Raw genomic sequence first — 23834 nt, forward strand, 5'->3', positions numbered from 1 at the left:
TCTCTCTCTCTGTGACTTTAGACCAAGGTTTCACCTACAAAATTTTCTGGTCTTTAGATCTTTATCTCTGAAGGAAGAGTAAAGAAGCTGACTCATATCACTTAATTGTTCTAGGTCTTAATTTTCTCATTCGTAAAATGATAGACAATTTCCAAGATCCTTTCCAGTTTAATGTTCTATGGAAGTATCTTGCCTCCAGTGGAGAACATTAACAATACCTGTTATAAAGCCAAGATAAATCCTTAGGTATTATTATCCCTACTGGAAAAAGTGTAAGAACAGAGAAGGATTTGAGATGTAGGTGTTATAGTTGTGAACCAATATTTTATGTTGCACTTTCAAAACAACAACAAATAAAATATACACTACTTAAATCCAACCTGCAAAATCAATTCCTTTGTTTAATTTGGTCTCACATCACAAAGTTTTCTGTATCTTTCAAGTAGAAAATTACTATTATTTTTAAAGATTTTATTTTTCCTTCTTCTCCCCAAAGCCCTCCAGTACATAGTTGTATATTTTTTAGTTGTGAGTCCTTCTAGTTGTGGCATGTGGGATGCCACCTCAGCATGGCCTGATGAGCGGTGCTAGGTCTGTGCCCAGGATCCGAACTGGTCAAACCCTGGGCCACCAAAGCAGAGTGTGCAAACTTAACCACTCGGCCTTGGAGCTGGCCCCAGAAATTTATTCTTAAAAGTAACAAAAACTACACTGTGTCTAGAATATTCTTAGCCACTTGTGTTAGGTCTACCTACATTCAAAGTTATAGCAACCCAGGTCACTCTAGGTTAAGCAAGTGAAAAGTAAAGAGTCCAGAAGGATTGTTAGTTTCAGACATAGCTGTTGTGATGATTACTTTTATGTGTCAACTTGACTGGGCTAAGGGATGCCCCAGATAGCTGGTAAAACATTATTTCTATGTGTAGTGTCTGAGAGGGTGTTTCTGGAAGAGATTAGCATTTGATTCAGTAGACTGGGTAAGGAGATTCACCTTCACCAATCTGGGCAGACATCACTCAGTCTGCTGGGGGCCAAGTGGCCCAGAAAGGCGCAAAAAGAGCAAATTCTCTCTCTCTCTTCTTGAGCTAGGACGTTCGTCTTTGCTGTCTTTGGACATCGGAGGGCCTGGTTCTCAAGACTTGCAGACTGAATTATTCCACCAGCTTTCCTGGTTCTCTGGCTCGCAGACGGTAGATTATGGGACTTCTCAGCCTCCTTAACCATGTGAGCCAGTAACTATAATACATTTCCTCTTACGTATATATCTGTATATACCCTGTTGGTTCTGTTCCTCTGGAGAATCCTGACTAATACAGCTGGATTCCATCTCTGTCCATCCAGCTTTCAAACAGACTATCATAAGCTGTGCATGATGGACCAAGACTCCAAGACTCATAACCTACCAATAGAAAGAGTGCATCTTCCCTGACAGCTGTGCAGAAAGGTCCAAGAGAAACTCTTAATAGCCTGGCTTGAGTCAAATGGCTTTCCCTGAATCAATCACTGTTGTTAGATGGGTAGAAGACCTTGGTGTTAGTGGCTGCAGGGAAGGGTTGTATATGATGCCAACTCCATCTGAAATACATGAAATAGGTTCCCCATATGAAAGGTGGTTTCTGATAGTAGAAGAAGGGAAGAGGCATAAATGACAGGCAAGACAATAGATGGCCAGTCCACTTGTCCTGTCTGGACACTCACCTAGAGGATTATTAACCCCAGCCCTGGTTTATGTTTAACAGAGCTGTCCTACTCCTAATGCAGAAACAGTACCCAGCATCTAAAGAGAAACTGCTCTGCTGTCTAACTCCAATGAAAGTTACTAATGACCTTATTACCCATAAATATGGGCTATATAAAAGCATTATATAAAAAAGAATTTTTTAATGGAATTATTTCTTTTTAAAATTCGTTATCATAATTCCAAGGCAAGAGAACAAATACACAAAACAGTGTCTGTAATATTTTACTATGATAACAATAGAGTAGTAGCCATGAATTGTCACCAACTCTTAGGAACACATGAAAAGAGACATGACATGCAATTCTCTTATCTTCAGTTTCAATTATGTAAGTGCACCATAAGTTTTCAGTTTTTATTATGGATACACTGTTCAAAATTTAATTGCACATGTAAAAAGTTTTAAAGCTGTTATTTTGTCTATAATCTCATATGCTCCTATTATCGTTAGCGCCCGAGTTAGTTGATCTCTTAAAGCAGCAGTCGTTAGTGACAAGTCGTTACTTTCCATTTTCCACCTATCGAGTGCTTGGTGGACTCTCTCACTTAATGAAACAGTGCTGAAAAATTGAAAAATAATAATAATTTTAGTTACCAGTTAAGAACATTGTTTTAAACTACTTAAATATTGTATATCAATGTTTTCAAACCTATTTACCAGATTGAAGTGAGGATTAAATTAATCTGTGAAGATCATCCATGTGAAAATTTAGCACAGAGCTTGGCACATAGAAAGTGAATGTTAGCACCATGCCATCCCTTGTTTCCTTGTAGAAAATCAACAATTCATTTACTATTCAATTCTAAGAGAGATTTACTCAAGACCTCAAAACAACAATTGCAGAGTATTTACTATGAACCAGTACATTACGGCTATAGTACTGCATGCTTTAGAACTTGATCTCATGACAACTCTCGTAGGTAAGTATATCCATTTTACCTGTGAAGAAACTGAGGCACAAAAAAGTTAAGGGACTTATCCAAGGTCACAAAACTAATTGGGATTTAAAGCCAACCAGTCTGTCCTCAAAACAAATTAGAGTTTATGTTAATGTGAATGTTTCCAAACGACATATCAATATGATATAAATCAGAACATGAGAACAAGCTTATACCATATATTGTCATTCATACATACCTCTTTGTAGACATATCAGTTTCTGAGATTGCCAGATTTAATTTTTGACACAAAAATTCAAAATTTGTTTCAGTGATGTTCTTGGCAACTATCTTGAAGATCTTCTCTAAGATTTTCTCTACATTTGAACATAAGTGAAAATTTAGGCCATCTCTTTTGAAAACATTCTCTATTTTGAGTTAATATTATATCTAGGTTTCTTACTTCTGTGCTCCTATCAAATGTATATGTCAAGTAAAATTGAAAAGTAAAATGCAGACCTAATATACAAACTGAAATTTGAGCCATTTGTTCTGTTCTTCTAAAATCTGAATAACCCTAAAACATAAAATGGCTATTTAAGGACATTATATAAGCAACTTTGAAGTGATTTTTAAGCCCTTTCTTTAATTCTTTCAGGATTTGAAACAAATTTAACTCCTTCCGTCAATTCTGGCTTTTCAATATGCTTCCTTAACTTGAGAAACCAAGTTCATATCTACAATAAATATGGTGAATATATGCATATTTTATGTTCAAATCTCTTTAATGATTGTTGGCTTAGATATAAGTAGAAAGTTTTTAGTTTAAAATAAAAGCTTCTAGCTAATTTGAACTAGATCCATTTTTTTGTTGACCAGGGTACTTTGGGAATTTCCAAGAACTAGCGATCTCCCACCCCTTTGTAATCATCTAAAATGTGTTCTATGCTTTCTCTCTCTCTCTTTTTTTTTTTTTTTTTTTTACCTTATTCATACCATTAATCCCTCAGGCTAGATTGTATGCTGATGACATAACTAAAAATCCAACCTCCTAAGTAAAATTTTAAGAAAGTGACCCCATGTTCTTCATTAATTGCAGAATAAATATATCTTCCATGATGACTTCCTCTTTATTCTCTCTGGTTGCCAAGCCTGCAGTATGAAGACCCCTTTTGCACAAAGAGATAAATGGCTAGGGTTCTCTTGTTTTTGCTGACTTTGATCTGTTGCCATTGCTCATTATACTTTCCCCATAGAGGCTAGAACCACATGAATCCTCCTTCCTGAGGAACTTGAATTTTAGCAAGGAGGTTCAATCATGTAACTTTACAGCCCTTCTCTAAAGTACTGTTACCTAATAGGAATACTTTCTGGATCCTTGGAAACCCCTAAAAACTTCATTTTATAGAAGTAAAATTATCACAAAGTATCTCTTTTTTATGATAATAATTAGCAGAACCAACTTGCACAGCAAGTTAGAGAAAACAGCTACTGTGACTTTTAATTTTATCTCTCAGGTTCCTTCCATCAAAGAGACCCGAGTCTTGCAAAAGATTCTGAATGGTAGCCACACATATGGATGTATAATATTATGGATTACAGAGGGCTGTATTAGTGACCATCTCCCTAGATTATGAGATTATAATGATGTAAGTTCTATTACATGGACAGGGTACATGACAGAAAGATTTTAGGGGACATATTTGTGCATTCCTTTTCCCCAAATTTGGATAAATACTTATTAAATTGATTTAATACTTCTTAAATACTGCATTAAACTGGAGGACCAAAATCTGGATCCACTCTGAGGATTGACAACAAATGGCAAAATCGGAATCCCAGGAAAAAGCTTATTGAGAACCCAGTCCCGGGGAAAAAATTGGGTAGTGAAACTTCCCTCCCACAGGCTTGGAGAAACCAGTTTCCATCCGGTCCAGTGGAAGGACATTTAGAGAAAATGGACCTGCTCTCTGAAATAATCCGGGACAACCAACGGAGTGCTTAAGGACAGAAGGAATGAAGACTGTCCAAGGATGCAGACAGGTGATCAGAGTGAGCCAAAAACCGACTGGCATCAATGGAAAGGATCCATGGCTTCCTTCAAAGCCAGATATGACTTCTGGAACAACTACATATGGTGATACAGATCAAAACTGATGAAAACATCTGTGTGTGGATTCTCTGAGTCTGGCCATAACCATGATGAAAAGCCTAATGAAGGGCATTGAGGACAATAGGTATGCAGCAATTCATCCCTCCAGTTGGATTTGCCTGTTTTCAAAGGTTCAATTTGTATGGACACAGATTAAATAATCTGAATCAACGAAATAAACTCCTAACCTTCAGAAAAGGGAAGATGATAAATATTTTAATGTCTCTGCCAGATTGAAAGCCTCTAATTAAAGCAAACTATCATTTAATGTACAGGTGATAGTCTGTCATGTAGTTGTAAATCACTAGCTAGTCAATCAGTCACTCATCACCTACCATCTCTTTCATCTGCTCTCTGTAGATAGCGTGCAATAGTATACAATTGTCTTCCTTTACAGATTTCCATTGGAGGTCTCAGCAAAGGGTTACCATCAAAATTTATCTCCTTTAGTGAAAAAAGGTTGTAGATACCAGTAGGCAGAGCTGTCAGATTATTTCCTAGTAGAAAAAAAAGTATAATTGAATTATACCTTTCTGTAAAAGAAAACGATGGAGACAAATGACAACTATGTACGGGGCATCTACTGTGTCTCACTGGCAAAGTACTAGAGGATCCTCACAGTGCAGGCAAATCATAAGTTTTCACTGTTGTCCACTTGCTAGGAGTGAAAAGGAAGAAGTACAGAAACAGAGTGGCAGTTCCTTTCTCTCATAGAGGATGGCAAATGAGATAGGAGGCCTTCCTCTTGTAATACAGGAAAGGACTTTTACAGAGTAGGTGTGATGGCAATTTTTAAAATAAACTTTTTATTTGGAATAATCTCAGATTTACAGAAAAGTTGCAGAAACTGTAGAGAGTCCCTGTATACTCCTCATCCAGTTTTAGTTTCCCCTAATGTTATCTCTCAGGTTATCATATTACATTTGTCAAATCTGAGAAACTAACATCGGTACATTACTATTAAATAAGCTTTGGACATTTTTGGATTTCGTTAGTTTTTCGATGTGTCCTTTCTCTGTTCCAGAGTTCATTCCAGGATAGCATACTGCATCCAGTTATGTCTTCTTAGTCTCCCCTGGTCTATGACAGTTTCTTAGTCTTTCCTTGTTTTTCATGATCTTGACTTTTTTTAATGAATGAATTTTTTAATTGTAGTAACATTGGTTTATAACACTGTATAACTTTCAGGTGTACATTGTAATATATTTTGAATTCTGTGTAGATTACATCATGTTCACCACCCAAAGACTAATTGCAATCCATCACCACAAACTGTGCCTAATCACCCCTTTCCACTTCCTCCCTCCCCCCTTCCCCTCTGGTAACCACTAATCCAATCCCTGTTGCTACGTGTTTGTTTGTTGTTTTTATCTTCTACTTATGAGTGAGATCATATAGCATGTGACTTTCTCTCTCTGACTTATTTCACTTAGCATAATACCCTCAAGGGCCATCCATGTTGTCACAAATGGCCAGATTTCATCATTTCTTATGGCTGAGTAGTATTCCATTGTGTCTATATACCACATGTTCTTTATCCATTGGTCCCTTGATGGGCATCTAGGTTGCTTCCAAGTCTTGGCTATTGTGAATAATGCTGTGATGAACACAGGGATGCTTGTATCTTTATGCATTTGTGTCTTCAAGTTCTTTGGATAAATACCCAGCAGTGGAATATCCGGATTATATGGTAGATCTATTCTTAATTTTCTGAGGAAACTCCACACTGTTTTCTACAGTGGCTGCACCAGTTTGCACTCCCACCAGCAGTGTATGAGGGTTCCCTTCTCTCCACATCCTCTCCAAGATCTTGATGGTTTTGAGTAGTACTGGTTAAGTATTTTGTAGAATATTCCTTGATTTGAGTTTATCTGATATCGTTTTTCATGATTAGACAAGGGTTATGGGGTTTTGGGAAGAAAACCACAGAGGTGAAGTGTTCTTATCACCTCACATCAGGGGTAACCGACACCCACATCACTAGTGATGTTAAACTTGATCCCTTGGCTAAAATAGTATCTGCCAGGTTTCTCCAGTATAATGCTTTGATTTTTTCCTTTCCATACTTTCTATTCTTTGGAACTGAGTTACTAAGTCTAGTCTACCCCCAAGGAGTGGGGATTAAGCTCCACTTCCCTAAACATAATTTTTTCAAAACCACTTTAATCCACTAAAAACCTGACATAAAAAGTAAAACCATGATAACTGACAAAGTAAGAATTTGTAATCATTTAGAGAGGAACTGACCTGAAGTTTGCCTTTATATATTTATATATATATATTGCCTTTATTTATTTATATATTTATGTTATATTATTTATAGCCATAAATAAAGGAACCTTGAGTTGAAATTTGAATTGAGTTGAATTTAGAGATAAGTTGGGGAGAACTGGTATATTAACAATATTGAGTCTTCCAGTTTATGAACACAATATATCTCTCCACTTATTTAGGTCTTATTTGCGTCATTTTATCCATGTTTGTAATTTTCAGCATATAGAGCTTACATATACTTTGCTAGATTTATACCTGTTTTGGGTTTTGGTGTTATTTTAAGTGTTACTTTTAAAAATATTCAATTCTCAATCATTCATTACTAGTACACAATTACTAGAAATACAATATTAACCACATAAATGGCAACCTTGCTAAACTCACTTATTAGTTCCAGTAGGTTCTCTGGGATTTTCTACCTAGACGATCTGTCTCTGTGATCAGAGACAATTTTTTTCTTCTTCTTTTCCAATCTGAATACTTTTAATTTCTTTTTCTTTCCTTGTTGTACTACTTAGGACTTCCAGTACAATCTTGAAGAGAAAGAGTGAGAAAGGACAGCCTTGCTTTATTCCTGATCACAGTGGGAAAGACTTTAATCCTTTACCATTGAGCGTGATATTAGCTGTAGGGTTTTGCAGATGCCTTTTATCAGGTTGAGAAAGTTCCCTCTATTCCTTGTTTGCTGACAGGTTTCTTTTTGTTATTGTTGTTTTCTTTTAAAAATTATGAATGGACACTGTACTTTGTCACAGGCTTTTTGCTTTTTATACATCTAGTAAGATGTTCATATGGGTTTTTTTCCCATCTATTCATATGGTGAATTACATTGATTAGTTTTTTAATGTTAACCCAAACTTGCATTTCCAGGATAAATCCCAGTTGGTCATGATATACTATCATTTTTTATATTGCTGGATTTGATTTGGTTCAATTTTGTTAAGGAATTTTGCATCAATGTTCATGCAGGATATTGATTTGTGTCTTTTCTAGTAATGTCTATGTCTCATTAGACTATCAAGGTAATGCTGACCTCATAGAATGAGTCCAGAAGTGTTTTATCCTCAGTCTTATGAAAAAGGACTTTTTAAATTGGCATTGTTTCTTCTTTAAATACTCGATATTATTCACCAATAAAGTCATCTGGGCCTGCAGTTTCCTTTGTGTGGAAGCTATTAACTACAAATTCAGTTCCTTTAATAGATTTCCTCTATCTATCAGTCCCCAATGATGCCCACCTCCTGTTACTCACCACCTTGTGTAGTCCTCTCCCACATTATACCAGGATTGGTCTGTATAATCAATAGAATAAAGGAGAAGTGATGGTATGTCACTTCTAAGATGTGTTTTGTTTTAGTAGCTTTGGATTTTTTTAAGTTTTTTAGGTTCACAGCAAAATTAGTGGAAGGTACAAAGATTCCACGTATACCCACAGCCCCTAGATATAGCTTCCCTCATTATCACAAGATTAAGTTTAAAGACACTGCTGCCTCTGTCTTGGCCATATTCTCTCTCTCACTCTCTGGCATCACTAGCTCTGGGGAAAACAAGTTGCCATGTCATGAACAGGCTCATATGGCAATAGCCTGCTGCTAACAGCCATATAAGTAAGCTTTGAAGTAAATCCTCCAGATGCAGTCAAACCTAACTGCAGCCCCAGCTGACAGGTTGGCTTCCAGCTCATACAAGACTCTGAGATAGAACAAATCAGCTAAACCCCTCCTGGGTTCCCGACCCTCAGAAACTGTGTGAAATAAATGTTTGTTTATTTAAGAAGCTAAATTTTGTGGAAATTAATCACACGATAGGTAACTAATATAACAGCTAATGGCTAAAAGTACTGAACTGAGCTATAAGGAGGTGCCAACCGCAAGAAAAGAGTTTGTATTTTTAGTCTAGCCAATTTAAGTGCCTGATGAAGCAACAACAAATATCAACATTCTTTGGAGGGAAATAGAATAGATTATAAAAGATTCAAAACATCCAGGATTCAAAACAGAAAAAAAACAAAATGTTGCTCACTGCCAAGAGAAAAATTACTCAAATGTTGTAGGTAACATACTAGAATTTTAAGGCAGCTAATATAACTATGCTCAAGAACATGAAGAAAGATATGCTCATAATGGATGAAAAAATAGGAAATCTTGGGGAGAAATATAAACTATAAAAAAAGAAATAAATGGGAATTCTAGAACTGAAAAATACAATAACTGAAATAAAAAATTAATTGTATGAACTTAACAGCAGAATAGAGGTGATAGACAAGTCAGTGAACTTGAAGACAGATCAATACAAGATCCCTAAAGCTTTATACACACACACACACACACACACCCCTTTACAGATTTGTAGGACAATATGAAAAGGTAATTGAAGTCTCCCGAGAAGAGAGAGAATACAAGGCAGAAAAACATATTTGAAGAAGTAATGGTTGAAAAATCTCCCAAATTGGTAAAATACATGAATACACAGACAAGAAGCTCAGTGAAATCCAAGCAGTATAAATACACAAAAAACCACACATAGGATGGATGTCACAGAAAATTCACAGTAGGGCTTTCGAAGAATCAGCCCCTCCACTGAAACAATCATAAGCTAGAAAAGACTGATAGAATCAGCTTTTTCAGAATTTTGGAATTCAATCCAAATCTTACAATAACCAGAATACTGCTCACTGGAAGAAAAAGGCAGCAGAAATTTGGTAAGAGAGCATGGTGGCTTTTCCACTCATCTCTTTTCCATCCTCCATTTCCTGGCATGGCAGCCCACATTTCTGGTACAACTTGCTGGTGCCAGAGAGCTAATATGAAGCTTGTCCTTAAAATACTGTGGTTTTGCATTTTGACCTCTCTGGTGTTTTCCTGAGGGACTGACACAGATGCTGACCTTTGTTTTGTTCCCCCCACTCAGGCTGAAGCTGCTTTCCCAGTGGCAGTTGTTATAACATTTAAAGACATAGACTGTTCATACCCAGTTGGAGCAAGGGACAGCAGACAGAGCAAGCAGCAAACAGATCCAAAAGCCCAGGAAGGAGGCAGTTGAGGAGTAAGTTTCTTGGGAGAATAAGAGCTGAGAAGAGCCAGGGTGTATTCTGGGGAAAATGGTATACAGCAGGCATGCCCAGGATTAGATGCATGCTCAGAAGAGAACTGAGAGAATCCTAGGCTTGCACCTGTGGTGGATCTCTGGGCTCCACACAAGCAGCAGAGGAAGACTAAGGCAGAGCTGTAGGTGGCCTGGCTCAGTATTGAAATGCCCCAGCTTAGAGCTGAGCTGGAAAGACTGGGAAAGTAGTATTTTCTTTTCTTTAATGGCTCTAGGAATTGGAGGATGGAAAAAGATATCCATGCAAATACTAACCAAAAGGGAGCTGGGTTGGTTATACTAATATCAGACAACATAGTCTTTAAGTCAAAAACTGTTACAAAGAACAAGGAGGACAGTATATATTGATAAAAGGATCCATACATTAAGAAGATATAACAATTATAAACGTACACAACAAACAACAGAGCCCCAAACCATATGAGGCAAATATTGACAGAACTAAAAGGAGTAATAGGCAGTTCTACAATAATAGTTGGGAACTTCAATACCTCACTTTCAATAATGGATGGAACATTCAGACAAAAGGTCAGTAAGGAAATAGAGGATTTGAACAACACTGTAAAGCAACTAGACCTAACAGTCATACATAGAACATTTCAACCAACAATAGCAGAATACGCATCCTTCTCAAGTGCACATGGAACATTCTCCAGGATAGACCATATATCAGGACACAAAACAAGTCTCAATATAGTAAAATTGATTGAAATCATACAATATGTCTTCTCTGACCACAATGGAATAAAACTAGCAAAAATAACTGAAGGAAAACTGGAAATTTTACAAATTTAAACAACACACTTCTAAACAACCAGTATGTCAAATTTAGAATTAAAAGGGAAATTAGAAAATGTGAAGAGATGAATGAAAAGGAAAACACAATATACCACAATTATGGATGCAGCAAAAGCAGTGCTTAGAAAGAAATTTATAGCCGGAAATACCAACACTAAAAAAGAAGAAATAAATCAATAACTTTACGCATAAATGAACTAGAAAAAGATAAGAAAACTAAAGCTAAAGCTATCAGAAGGAGGAAATAATAAAGAATAGGGCAGATATAAATGAAATTGAGAATAGAAAAACAATAGAATAACAAAACCAAAAGTTGGTTCTTTGAAAAGATCAACAAAACTGATATGACTCTAGCTAAATGGACTATGAAAAAAAGAGACAAGACTCAAATTGCTAAAATCAAAAATGAAAATGGGAACATTACCACTGATTCTACAGAAATAAAAAGATAATATGCCCATATAGTGGATAGCTTAGATGAAACAGACAAATTTCTAGAAACACAAAACCTACCAAACTAAATCACAGAGAAACAGAAAACCTGAATAGACCTATAACTAGTAAGGAGATTGAATCAGTGATCAAATATCTCCCACAAAGAAAAGCCCTGGACCTGATGGCTTCACTGGTGATATCTACTAAACATTTAAAGAAGAACTAATACCAATCTTTCTCAAACTTTTCCAAAAAATTGAAGAGGATGGAACACTTCTTAACTCATTTTATGAGGCCAGCATTATCCTGATACCAAAGCCAGAAAAAAACACTACAAGAGAAAATTACAGACCAATATCCTCTATGAACAAATCCTCAGCAAAATACTAGCAAAACGAATCCAACAAAATATTAAGAGGATTATACACCATGACCAGGTGGGATTTATGTTGGAATGCAAGAGTGGTTTAGTATAAGAAAATCAATTAATATAATATATGACATTAAGAGGAAAAAAAGGGGGAGGGGAACTTTGATTATCTCAATTGATGCAGAAAAGCTATGTGACAAAATTCAACACCTTTTCATGATTAAAAAAAAACAAACTCAACAAACTAGAAATAGAAGGGAATTTCCTCAACATGATAAAGGGCATTTATGAGTAACCCACAGGTAACATCATACTCAAAGGTGAAAGACTGAAAGCTTTCCCCCTAAAATTCTCCCTAATACTCCCCTAAGACAAAGATGACCACTTTTACCACTGCTATTCAAAATTAGGCTAGTAGTTCTGGCCATCCCATTAGACAAGAAAAAGAAATAAAAGGCATCCAGAGTGGAAAAGAAGATGTAAAACTATCTCTATTCACTGATGACATAATCCTATACATAGAAAACCCCAAAGAATCAACAAAAAACCAGTAGAGCTAATAATCAAATCCAGCAAAGTTGTAGGATACAAGACCAACACACAAAAATTATTTGTGTTTCTATATATCATCAATGAACAATCTGAAAATGAAATTAAGAAAACAATTCCATTTACAATAGCATCAAAAAATATATAGGAATAAACTTAACCAAGGAAGTTCAAGACTTGTACACTGAAAACTATAAATCACTCCTGAAAAAAATTTAAAAGACATAAATAAATGGAAAGACATCTTGTGTTCATGGATTGGAAAACAATATTGTTCTGGCAATACTACCCAAAACAATTTAGAGATTCAATGTAATCTTTATCATAATTCTAATGGCTGTTTTTGCAGAAATGGAAAACCAGATCCTTAAATTCTTATAGAATTGCAAGGGGGCCCAGACTTCCAAAACAATATTGAAAAAGAAAAACAAAGTTGGAAGACTCATATTTTCTTGTTTCAAAAATTACTACAAAGCTACAATGATCAAAATGGTGAGACTGGCATAGGTTTGATATACAGCATAGACCAGTGGAATAGAATTGAGATTCCAGAAATAAATCCATATACCTATGGTCAATTAATTTTCAACAAGGGTGCTCAGACCGTTCAAAGGGGAAAATAATAATCTTTTCAAAAAATGATGCTAGAACAACTGGAAATTCACATGGAAAAGAGTGAAAGCAGACCCCTACCTCACATCATATATAAAAATTAACTTAAAATGGGTCACCAATTTAAATATGAGATAAAACTACAAAATCTCTTAAAAGAAGACATAGGCATAAATTTGAATGATCTTGGATTTGGTAATGGATCCTTAAATATGACAACTGACAAATAGAAATGGCAAACAATAGGATATATTGGAGTATATGAGGAAGCCATTTGATGTAAACCTAATTCGGCCTGACTTTGTTTTTCCAAAAGGGCCTGACATGGCCCTTGAACATGCATTATATATCCACTTTAAGCATTTCCTATGGCAAGAACAAATGCCCTTAAGATAAAGGTGCAACTTCCCCCAACATTGGCATTTCCCTAAGGATAAGCATCTTTCCCTAGGCTGGGAACTGATTGCTGTGCTCACCTGTGATCACCCAGCTGGAGACAACAGACCTGCCACCCTGCTGTGTCCACCAAGACAGCAGACCTACTACCTGCTGTGTCCATCAATCACTGTGCCGACAGAGCAGTCTCGTGACTACTATAAACAGGACATTTCAATCATGTGTGAAACATACTCTTTGAGAGTATATAACCACTCTGTACACCCCACTTCTTTGGTGCCCTTCCTTCTTTTGGGAAGGAAGGCCCTGGGCTATGGTCTTCACGTTTTGGCTCAGAATAAACTCACCCAAATTTTCATTTATAGATTGGTTATGGATTATTTGCATCAACACACCAAAAACACAAGCCACAAAAGAGAAAAATAGATAATTGCACTTCTCCAAAATTTAAAACTTTTGTATGTCAAAGGACATTATCAAGAAAATGAAAAGACAACCTATAGAATGGGAGTAAATAATTGTAAATAGCGTATCTAATAAGGGTCTAGTATTCAGAATATATAAAGAATTCTTTCAATTCAATAAAAAAAAAAAATTTAAAAATTGGCAAAAGACTTGAATAGGTATTCCTCCAAAGAAAGATACACAAATGGCCAAGAAGCAGCTAAAAAGATTCTCAATATCATTAGCCATTAGGGAAATGCAAATCAAAACCACAATGAGATACCACTTCACATCCACTACCATAACTATAATCCAAAAAAATGTAAACAGATATTGACGAAGATGGAGAAATTGCAATCCTTGTACATTGCTGGTGGAAGTGTAAAATGATTTTGCCTCTTTGGAAAGCGGTTTGATAGTTCCTTAAAAAGTTAAACATAGAATTATCATATGACAGGAATTCCATCTCTAGGAATATACCCAAAAGAATTGAAAACACGTATTGAAATAAATACATGTTTACACATGTTCATCGCAGTAATATTCACAATACCCAAAAGGTTAAAACAGTCCAAATGTCCAACAGAGGATGAATGGGTAATCAAATTTAGTATATACATACAATGGTATATTATTCAGTCATAAAAGGAATGAACTACTGATACAAGCTACAATGTGGATGAACCTTGAAAACGTTTTGATAAGTGAAAGAAGCCAGTCAAAAAAGTCATATATTGTATGATTCCATTTACATGGAATATTCGTAAAATCAGGCAAGTTCCCTTAGAGATGCAATGCAGATTGGCGGTTGCCAGGGAAAGGAAGAACAGAGAGCAACTGCTTAATGGGTACAGGGTTTCCCTTGGGGTTGATGAAATGTTTGGAACTAGACAAAAGTAGTGGTACATTGTGTTACATTGTTAAACTGCTAAATGTCACCAAATTGTTCACATTAAAGTTGTTAATTCTTTGTTGTGGTGAATTTCACCTTAATTATAATAAAAAAACACACCTAGGCACAGCATAGTCAAACTGCTGAAAACTAAACATAAAGTGAAAATCTTGAAAGCAACCAAAGAAAATCAATTCAACAAGAAGACAGAAAAGGAGTAACAGAGGGTAGAAACAGAAAATAAGGGGTTAAGTGGCTGATCTAAATTCAAGCATACCAATAATTACATTAAATTTTAACTGACTAAACACTCCAATTAAAAAGCAGAGATTGTCATAAAGGATGAAAAAGCAAGGCCCATCTGTATGCTGTCTAAAAGAGGTGCGCTTTAAATACAAAGACACAGATAGGTGCTGTCTACGAGGGATGTACTTTAAATATAAAGAACCAGGGGACCCGGTCTGGGTGGCGCAGCAGTTAAGTTCGCACATTGTGCTTCTCAGGGACCGGAGTTCACTGGTTTGGATCCCGGGTGAGGATATGGCACAGCTTGGCAAAAGCCATGCTGTGGTAGACGTCCCACGTATAAAGTAGAGGAAGAAGGGCATGGCTGTTAGCTCAGGGCCAGTTTTCCTCAGCAAAAAGAGGAGGATTGGCAGTAGTTAGTTCAGGGCTAATCTTCCTCAAAAAAATAAATAAATAAATAAATAAATATAAAGAAGCAGATATGTTGAAAGTAAATTGATTAAAGATATACCATGCAAACAGTAAGCATAAGAAGTCTGGAGAGTCTATATTAATATTAGATAAAATACCCTTCAAGATAAAGATTATTACTGGAGATAAAGAGGAACATTTGGGCATTTCATATGATAAAAAAATCAATTCACTAGAATTGAAAGTCATAATAATCATATATGTGTTTTTCTGATAACAGCCCTTCAAAATACATGAAAAAAACTTGACAATTAAAGCAAAAAATATAAAATTCCACAACTTTAGTTGTAGATTTAAACACTTCCCTCTAAGCAATTAACATAACAAAACAATATCTCAGTAACGACAGAAGATTCCAACAAGACTATCAACCACCTGGACTGATATGATACTCATAAAACACTGTATCCACACTTGCAGAATAGTTTTTTAAAGGGTATATTGTATATTTTTCAAGGCAGCCTATATGCTGAGCCATTAAGCTAGTCCCAATAAATTTAAAAGGATTGAAATCACACACAGTTTGTTATCTGACCACAAGGGAACAATTGCTTTCCTACCAAATGTCCAACAACAGCAGAATAAATAAAGACGGGACATTCACAGAATGGACTACACACAGCATTGAAACGGAGTGGTCTACAAATACACAGGAGAGTATGAATGAATTTCACAAACACAATGCCGAAAGAAGCCAGACACAAAAGAGCGTATACTTTATGATTTCATTTGAGGCACACTTTTGGAAATCATGATAGTGGTTACCCTTAGTTGAGAGAAGAGAGAAGTGACTGGAAGAGAGCAAGAAGGGGTTTCTGGGAATGTCTTTTTTCTTGATTCAGGTGCTGAAATATGGGTTTGTTGAGTGTGTGAAAATTTATTGACATGTATACCTACAATATGTAGTCTTTAAAAAATTGAGATATAATTAACGTATATTAGTTTCAGGTGTACAACGTAATCATTTGATATTTGTATACATTGTGAAATGATCATTACAATAAATCTTAACATCTATCCTCATATATAGTTACAAATTTTTTTTCTTGTGACGAGAACTTTTAAGATCTATCCTCTTAGCAACTTTCAAGTACACAATAAAGTGTCATTAACTATAGTCACCATGCTATACATTACATCCCCAGGACTTATTTATTTTATTTTATTTTTATTTACTTATTTATTTATTTCTCTTCTTCTTCTCCCCAAAGCTCCCCAGTACATAGTTGTATATTCTAGTTGCAGGTCCTTCTGGCTCTGCTATGTGAGATGCCACCTCAGCGTGGCCTGATGAGTGGTGCCACATCTGCGCCCAGGATCCAAACCAGGGAAACCCTGGGCTGCCAAAACGGAGCACGCAAACTTAACCACTTGGCCAAGGGGCCGGCCCTGCACTTATTTATTTTATAAGTGGAGGTTTGTATCTTTTGATCCCCTTCACTTATTTCACAAGCGCCCCACCCCTCATCTCTGGCAACCACCAATCTGTTCTGTGTGTCTATGGGTTCAGGGTTTTTTTTTTAGATTCCACATATAAATGAGATGATATGATATTGTCTTTCTCTCTCTGACTTATTTCACTTGACATAATGCCCTCAAGGTCCATTCATGTTGTTGAAAATGACAAGATTTCCTTCTTTTTTATCGCTGAGTTATATTTCATTGTCTATATATACCACATTTCTATGGAGGTGATATACCAAATATCAATGGATGGACACAGATAAATAATACTGCGATGGGGGTGCATGTATCTTTTATAGTTACTATTTTCGTTTCCTTTGGATAAATACCCAGAATTACTGGAAAATTTGGTAGTTCTATTTTTAATTTTAATTGTTTGAGGCAATATGTACTTTTTTTTTGAGGAAGATTAGCCCTGAGTTAACATCTGTGCTCATCTTCCTCTACTCTATATGTGGGACGCCTGCCACAGCGTGGCTTGATAAGTGGTGCATAGGTCCATGCTGGGAATCTGAACCAGCAAACCCCGGGGCTACTGAAGCAGAGTGCAAGAACTTAAGAACTGTGCCACTGTGCTGGCCCCAATATGTACTTTTTTGGTATGTTTACCATACTTCAACAAAAAATGTTTTAAAATACTGGCAATAACAAGGGGAAGAGAGAAAGGCTATAGGTGGGAATGCTTTCAGAGGCTGTTACATTAGTCCATGTAATCAGTGGTGATAATGAACATATTTAAAAACTGGTTTAGCACAGGCACTGACCATCGGAACAGATGCCAGGTGTAAACAGCAGATACCACTATACCAGCATAACTGGTTGTCTTACAGGTAAAAGATGATGAAATCCTGCACAGTGGCATTATCAATGCAGATCTGTACAGAGAACTGTGAGGCAAGAGCACTGTCCTGCTACCGGAGGACAACCACAAGCAGCTTACGTGTCAACCTACCTTCCTTTCATTTGGTATTTTGGTTCCATGGAGGAGAGGTGCTAACAGCTGTTAAAAACCTACACCACTTCAGTTTCTGTGCTTACTGATTGACCATTTAATCCTCACAATCCAAAGAGGAGATATTATTTCCACTTATAGATTAGGAAACAGAAGCTTAACACTAATAAAAAAAAACTTCCTAGTGAATGATGGAGCGCGAGTTCTAAGGTCTGTCCTACTCCAAAGCCCACGCCATGAGGAAAGAAAGGAATTAATCTCTAAATCTCTTTCACTGGTATAATCCTTCACATTTGTCAAAATATTTTCATACGTTTTATCTAATTATATTCCCACAACAACTCTATGAACAAGCAGAAGTTATAGCTTTCTTATCTTGCTGATAAAAAAAACAGGTTTAGAGGAGTTATCTTCCTAAATTCACTACAGTTAGTGCCAGAGGGGGTTAACTCACAAGACCATATAAACGTCTTTTGTTTGAATAATGCTATCACAGTGTGCTACCAGCTTTCAAAGTCTCATTCAGTCCACAATCCAAATCTATGACATGCATATTCAACTCTGTTAGCTTCATTTTATGAATGGAGGAAACAGATTAAATGACGAGACTCGAATTAGCTCTTCTAACTTCAAATCTGGCAGTGAAGCTGGTGACTGTGGGCATGCCTATTGTTTAGCAATTGTCTCTTAGCTCCAAACCCGCCTCTGTGGGCTTCTTGACTGTTTTTCCTTGAGTGTCGCCCTACAACACTCTTTTACCCCACCAGCAGCAGTGCCTTCCCGCAGCAACCGCTGAATGCAGTTTGCAGTTTTCCCAACGCTTGCAGAAGTAGCTTTATCTCACAACGCACCCCAACCCCACGCTCAGAGCAACCAGCACCAGCCAAGCGGTGCTCCATCCTCAGACTCTAAAGTCTCACCCCTGCATGGCCTCTCCTCCAAGTTTCTAGGTTTTAATAATTCCAAGTTCTTCATTTTATTGCTTCCTGCAATTGTTACCTTTGTGATAACCTTAAAATTCTCTTTTTACCCTTTCAGTGATGTAGTTAAGAATATTATATTTCGTCTTTAACTAAGGTGTGGTTTCTGTTTCCTGATTGGATCCTGACTGATATGTTTTTCTAATTCTGATGAGGACTAACAGAGTACTGGCTAAGCTTGCAGAAAAGTCTATGATCTTCCCATTCTGTCTGGATTCTGTACTAGAAGGCCATGTTCCAGAGAACAATTCTTCCAATTGGTAGTTGTGTTCTCCAGTGGAGCAGGAGGCTCTGGTCAGCCTTCATTTCTTTTCCTTTTTTTTTTTTAAAGTTTTTATTTTTCCTTTTTCTCCCCAAAGCCCCCCGGTACATAGTTGTGTATTTTTAGTTGTGGGTCCTTCTAGTTGTGGCATGTGGGACGCCACCTCATCATGGCTTGATGAGTGGTGCCATGTCTGCACCCAGGATCCGAAAAGGCAAAACCCCGGGCCACTGAAACCAAGCATGTGGACTTAACCACTGGGCCACTGGCCCGGCACCCAGCCTTCATTTCTTTCATGCACAAATAGTAAGTGAGTGGAGTATGTCCAACACTTGGACAAAATAGATAACCTGCCTAAAATATAGTAAAACATTGCAATAACACAAAAGTGGGGCCAAAAAATTCAATTGCAGGGCTGAGTTATTGCAACTTTTTGCAAAATTAATGAAATGACTGATGTGTGCCTGCACAGACAACTTACTGGGGGTTCTGGGGATTTAGGAGACAAATGCCAGTTGCATGGTATCTAAGTATTGACACATTACTGCATGTTTTATTATACTACTGGTACCATTGTACGAGAAAGATGAACTTTGTTTTTAACCTAGAAATTCTCTAAATTTAAGAAGGTGCTGGGCTCTGGTTATAAATGCTACTTCCAGCTGAAAGATATAATTTCATAAACTCAACTGTTCTTGTGGTTAGCTGGTGTAACCACTGTGGAGATCAATTTGCCCAAATCTGGTAATGTTGAAGATCTATATACCTTCTGATCCAGCAATTCTACTTATAGCTATATGTACTAAAGAAGCAAGCAGATATATACCAGGAACTTGTATAAGGACGTTTATAGTAGTAAACAAATTGGAAACAACCTAATTATCTATCAATAGGATACTGGATTAATTGTTGTTTAACTATAACGGTGAATATTATACAGCATTTAAAGTGAATGAAAGAGGTCTATGTATAAGTTAGCATGGATTAATTTTAGAAATATGACAAATGAAAAAAGCAAATTACAGAATGGTGAATTATATACCATGTAGTATAAGATTTAACAAAATTAAAAAACTCAAAATAGTACTACATTTTTATGGAGAGTTATGTATGTGTATGTACGTGTGAGTGTATGTATATATGTATGAAAACATGGATGGAAAAAAGATATACACCAATTTCAGTACAGTAGTTACTTCTAGTTTGGGGAGAAGTATAAAAGAAATTTCAGCTCTGTTATTTTCTTTCTTTTTTTCTTTTCTTTTTTTTTTTTGCTGAGGAAGATTCACCCTAAGCTAACATCCATGCCAGTCTTCCTCTATTTTTTTTAGTATGTGGGCTGCCAGCACAGCATTCCCACTAACAGAGCAGTGTGGGTCCACGTCCAGAATCCAAATTCTGCCGCCAAAGTGGAGCACACCAAACTTAACTACTAGGCCACTGGGGCTGGCCCATCTATTATTTTATTTCTTAACAGTCAAAAATATCTCAAGTAAATATCACAAAATGTTAACATTCCTTATATCTGGGAGTAGGTAAATAGGTGTTAATTGTATCCTGTAAATTTGAAATATTTCATAATGAAAATTATTAAGAAAAATACCACTGTAGTGTTTGTTGTGCTTTGGGAAATCTTTTCTGATATCTTTAGAATGAGTTATCTACTTCTTTTGTTGTTGTTGTAGTGATTTGCTTTGTAAAAGACTGTAAGGTGTTAGAGTATTGTAGAGCATAGGAGTGGGGTCAGGGAAGCCAGCAGAGAAGGGAAAAGAAAGAAAATGCTAACTAAGGTTGTGTAGGTAGGTGTGTGTAGAGGGAGGAATGAGGTCGGGTTCAGAAAGCGAAGAAATACTGAATGACTAGGTATAAGCAGAGAAGGCAGAAAAGAAATGAAAATATGTTCAGGTTCCCCAGCTGGATTATAACCTCTTTCAGAGGAGGCGCTGGACCTTACGCTCCACACTCACTTTCTGTACCTACACTAGCCATTTCCTGCCAATGGGCACTTAACACATTATGCTGACTGTTTGCCTTTCTGTCCTTTCAGCAAAATTTGCAACAGAGACGCTAATACTCTATTTAGTGATTATGCTTACTGATTATGCTTGACACTCACCACTCAAGTCTAGTTGCTGGAGATCACTTAAATATAGAAAAGATGGCGGCAGATAACTTATTTGATTGTTGCACGCATTTAAACTAACCAAACTTCTCAATTCTCCTATATTTCTTGGAATCTCTCTGACTGCATTATTTGAGATATCAAGTCCTTTAAGTTGAATCATATTAGACAGCTCTTCTGGAAGTCTTGTTAGCTGTGAAAAAGATTAAATAATTATATTTTTAATAAATATTTCTATGGGACTAAAACTTTTTCTAAAACCAAATGGAAGGAGGGATTTTTTTTTTGTCTTAAAAAGGAGATATTTTCACTATGTCACGAATTCTTTATGACTCCCTTCCTTGCTAAAACCCACAACATATTGTGCAGCATCCAACTACCTCCCCAGTCTGATCAATGCTACAACTCCATCCTGTGACTTGCTAACCCATTTTCCTCACTCTCCCAACACTCCGTGTTTATTGCCACCTTATTTCTTTCTTCCCTCCCTGAATCTGACCTGCTTTGGTTTCTTCTCCTCCCTGAAGTCTTTCCCCACTATTCTGTCCCACATTTGATCTCTTTATTCCTATTCTTATCAACGTTGCTTTTTATTAGTCCTTTGTGTGTTTTCCTTAGATTTTTATTTATTTTTTTTAGTAAGGAAGTGTGTCCCTGGGCTAACATCTGTTGCCAATCTTCCTCTTTTTGCTTGAGGAAAATTGTCACTGAGCTAACATTTGTGCCAATCTTCCTCTATTTTGTCTGTGGGACGCCTCCACAGCATGCCTTGATGAGTGGTGTGTAGGTCGTGCCCACGATCCAAACCCGTGATCCCCAGGCCACTGAAGTGGAGCATGTGAACTTAACCACTATACTGCTGGCCAGCCCCTTCCTTGGATTTTTAAATGATATGATATATGTTTGTACTTTTTGAGTATACATTGAAAGCATAATGCATTTTGAGTAAATGCTCAGTAAAACCCTTTAGAGTAGACTCAGTCAGTTTAGCAATGTAGCCTCAAATAAAAATTCCTGTATAAAAAATATTACAAAATAACAGGAATTAAGATACTCTACTAAGGGAAGAAGAAATGCATATTCAAAGAAAATAAGGCCATTACATGTGGCTTTTGAAGTAAAAGAAGTTCTGTGAGTGAACAAAAGAATTTTTTTTTGCTCTTACTTTATATGTATATCTTTTTTGAGGAAGATTAGCCCTGAGCTAACATCTGCTGCCAATCCTCCTTTTTTCGCTGAGGAAGACTGGCCCTGAGCTAACATCCGTGCCCATCTTCCTCTCGTTTATATGTGGGACGCCTACCACAGCATGGCTTGCCAAGAGGTGCCATGTCCGCACCTGGGATCCGAACTGGCGAACCAAAGCAGAACATGCAAACCTAACTGCTGTGCCACTGGGCCAGCCCTGAACGAAAGAATTGTGAATATGGGCTCCTCAGAAATAACCAAACAACAAGGTGAATACTGGATATTGTGCTCAGTGATCTTCCAGATATAAAAGAAGCATAAGAGATAGTCTCTAACTTCAAGGAAATTAAAACTTAGTTCAAGGAACAAAATGCACACATAATAATCAGGAAACAGCATTAAGCAATCGGCAATCCAGTACCAAAATAAAGAGCACAATAATGATATATGGAAGTTTAGAGACTGTATATCAGTACAAATCAGAGAACTAAAGGAAAGCTTCGTGTAGCAGGTGAGACTCAAATGGCCTGTTAAGAATGAATAGGATTGGATAGAAGTTACAGAACAATTAAGGCAAGACAAATACGCAGAAAAGAGGCCAGTGAGAAGCTGACCAGTAAAGAGAGGGGATAGGAAGCAAAGAGAGATGTGTTTGAAGAAGGATCATGTAATCAGGCCTATGGCAAGGCTTCAGAGCTGGGCCTGTGAAGTAGGAGTCAGATCAAGACAGGTGGGCAGGTCCGTAATTTGACATTCTTTCAAATAAATATTCTTTAACTACTTGCTCAAATTTATTAGAAGAAGTGCCTGAGAAACTGTGTGATGATAAAGTTACTATGGTGGGAGATTCCCGTTGAGCATCCTTCACGTAGCAAAATAAAAGCCCTGTGATTAACCTGACTCATCATCTTCAGATGACTGTCTACTGGCCATCTGCTGTTCTATAAATTAATCCTTTGGGCATCTCACCTCCACCTCAAAGGGGTTATCAAATCATATAGGATATTCTTTTTGACAGGAGTTCTTGTAAAGCATTTTTTCCATATGGAAAATGATGTAAGGTGGTAATGATGTGCACTGGTGCCTTCGGCGACCCCCCACTGTGAGGAGGCAATAAATATGCAATCTGTATTGTTTAGAACAGTCCTCTGGGATGGAGTCTGACAGTTTCGACAAGTTCTCATAAGAGAGAGGAGACTGACTCCAAGAGAGTAGTCAGGAGGCTCCTTGAGTAGGCTAGGCATGAAGTGAGCAATGATCATGGACCGGGATGGAGACAGTGACACTGGAAAATCAGGGAGATGAGCCAAGAACTTTGTCAGAGGAAAAATGAGATAATTTTGGCATAAGAGTCAATATAAGTAGTGATGGGAAAGGAACAATCAAAGACGATTCCATGATTTCTAAATTGGCAGTTCTGAAGAAAGTGGCATGATGAAAAGAAATGGAGAAGTTTTGAAGGGAGTTACACTAGAAAGAAAGATGAATTTGATTTTGAAGTTATG

At 36.9% G+C, this 23834-nt stretch overlaps 1 protein-coding gene across 19 annotated transcripts in view; it reads right to left on the minus strand.

The window, feature by feature from the left end:
• Nucleotides 1-2047: 2047 nt before the first annotated feature.
• The window catches only part of LRRD1 (leucine rich repeats and death domain containing 1), a 39691-nt gene continuing 17904 nt past the window's right edge, over nt 2048-23834 (minus strand). For 18 of the 19 annotated variants that reach the window (XM_008517341.2, XM_070617479.1, XM_070617470.1 and 15 more), the window contains 4 exons: nt 21136-21334; nt 5105-5266; nt 2877-2994; nt 2048-2298 (listed from right to left, as the gene is read on the minus strand). In XM_008517341.2, the coding sequence (XP_008515563.2) occupies nt 2112-2298; nt 2877-2994; nt 5105-5266; nt 21136-21334 (666 nt within the window). In that variant the 3' untranslated portion in view covers nt 2048-2111. Of the gene's footprint in view, nt 2299-2396; nt 2995-5104; nt 5267-21135; nt 21335-23834 lie in introns of all 19 variants that reach the window. The other variant, XR_011539513.1, reaches the window with a different exon arrangement.

This window comes from Equus przewalskii, chromosome 4 (assembly GCF_037783145.1).
Source record: "Equus przewalskii isolate Varuska chromosome 4, EquPr2, whole genome shotgun sequence".
Classification (NCBI taxonomy): Eukaryota; Metazoa; Chordata; class Mammalia; order Perissodactyla; family Equidae; genus Equus; species Equus przewalskii.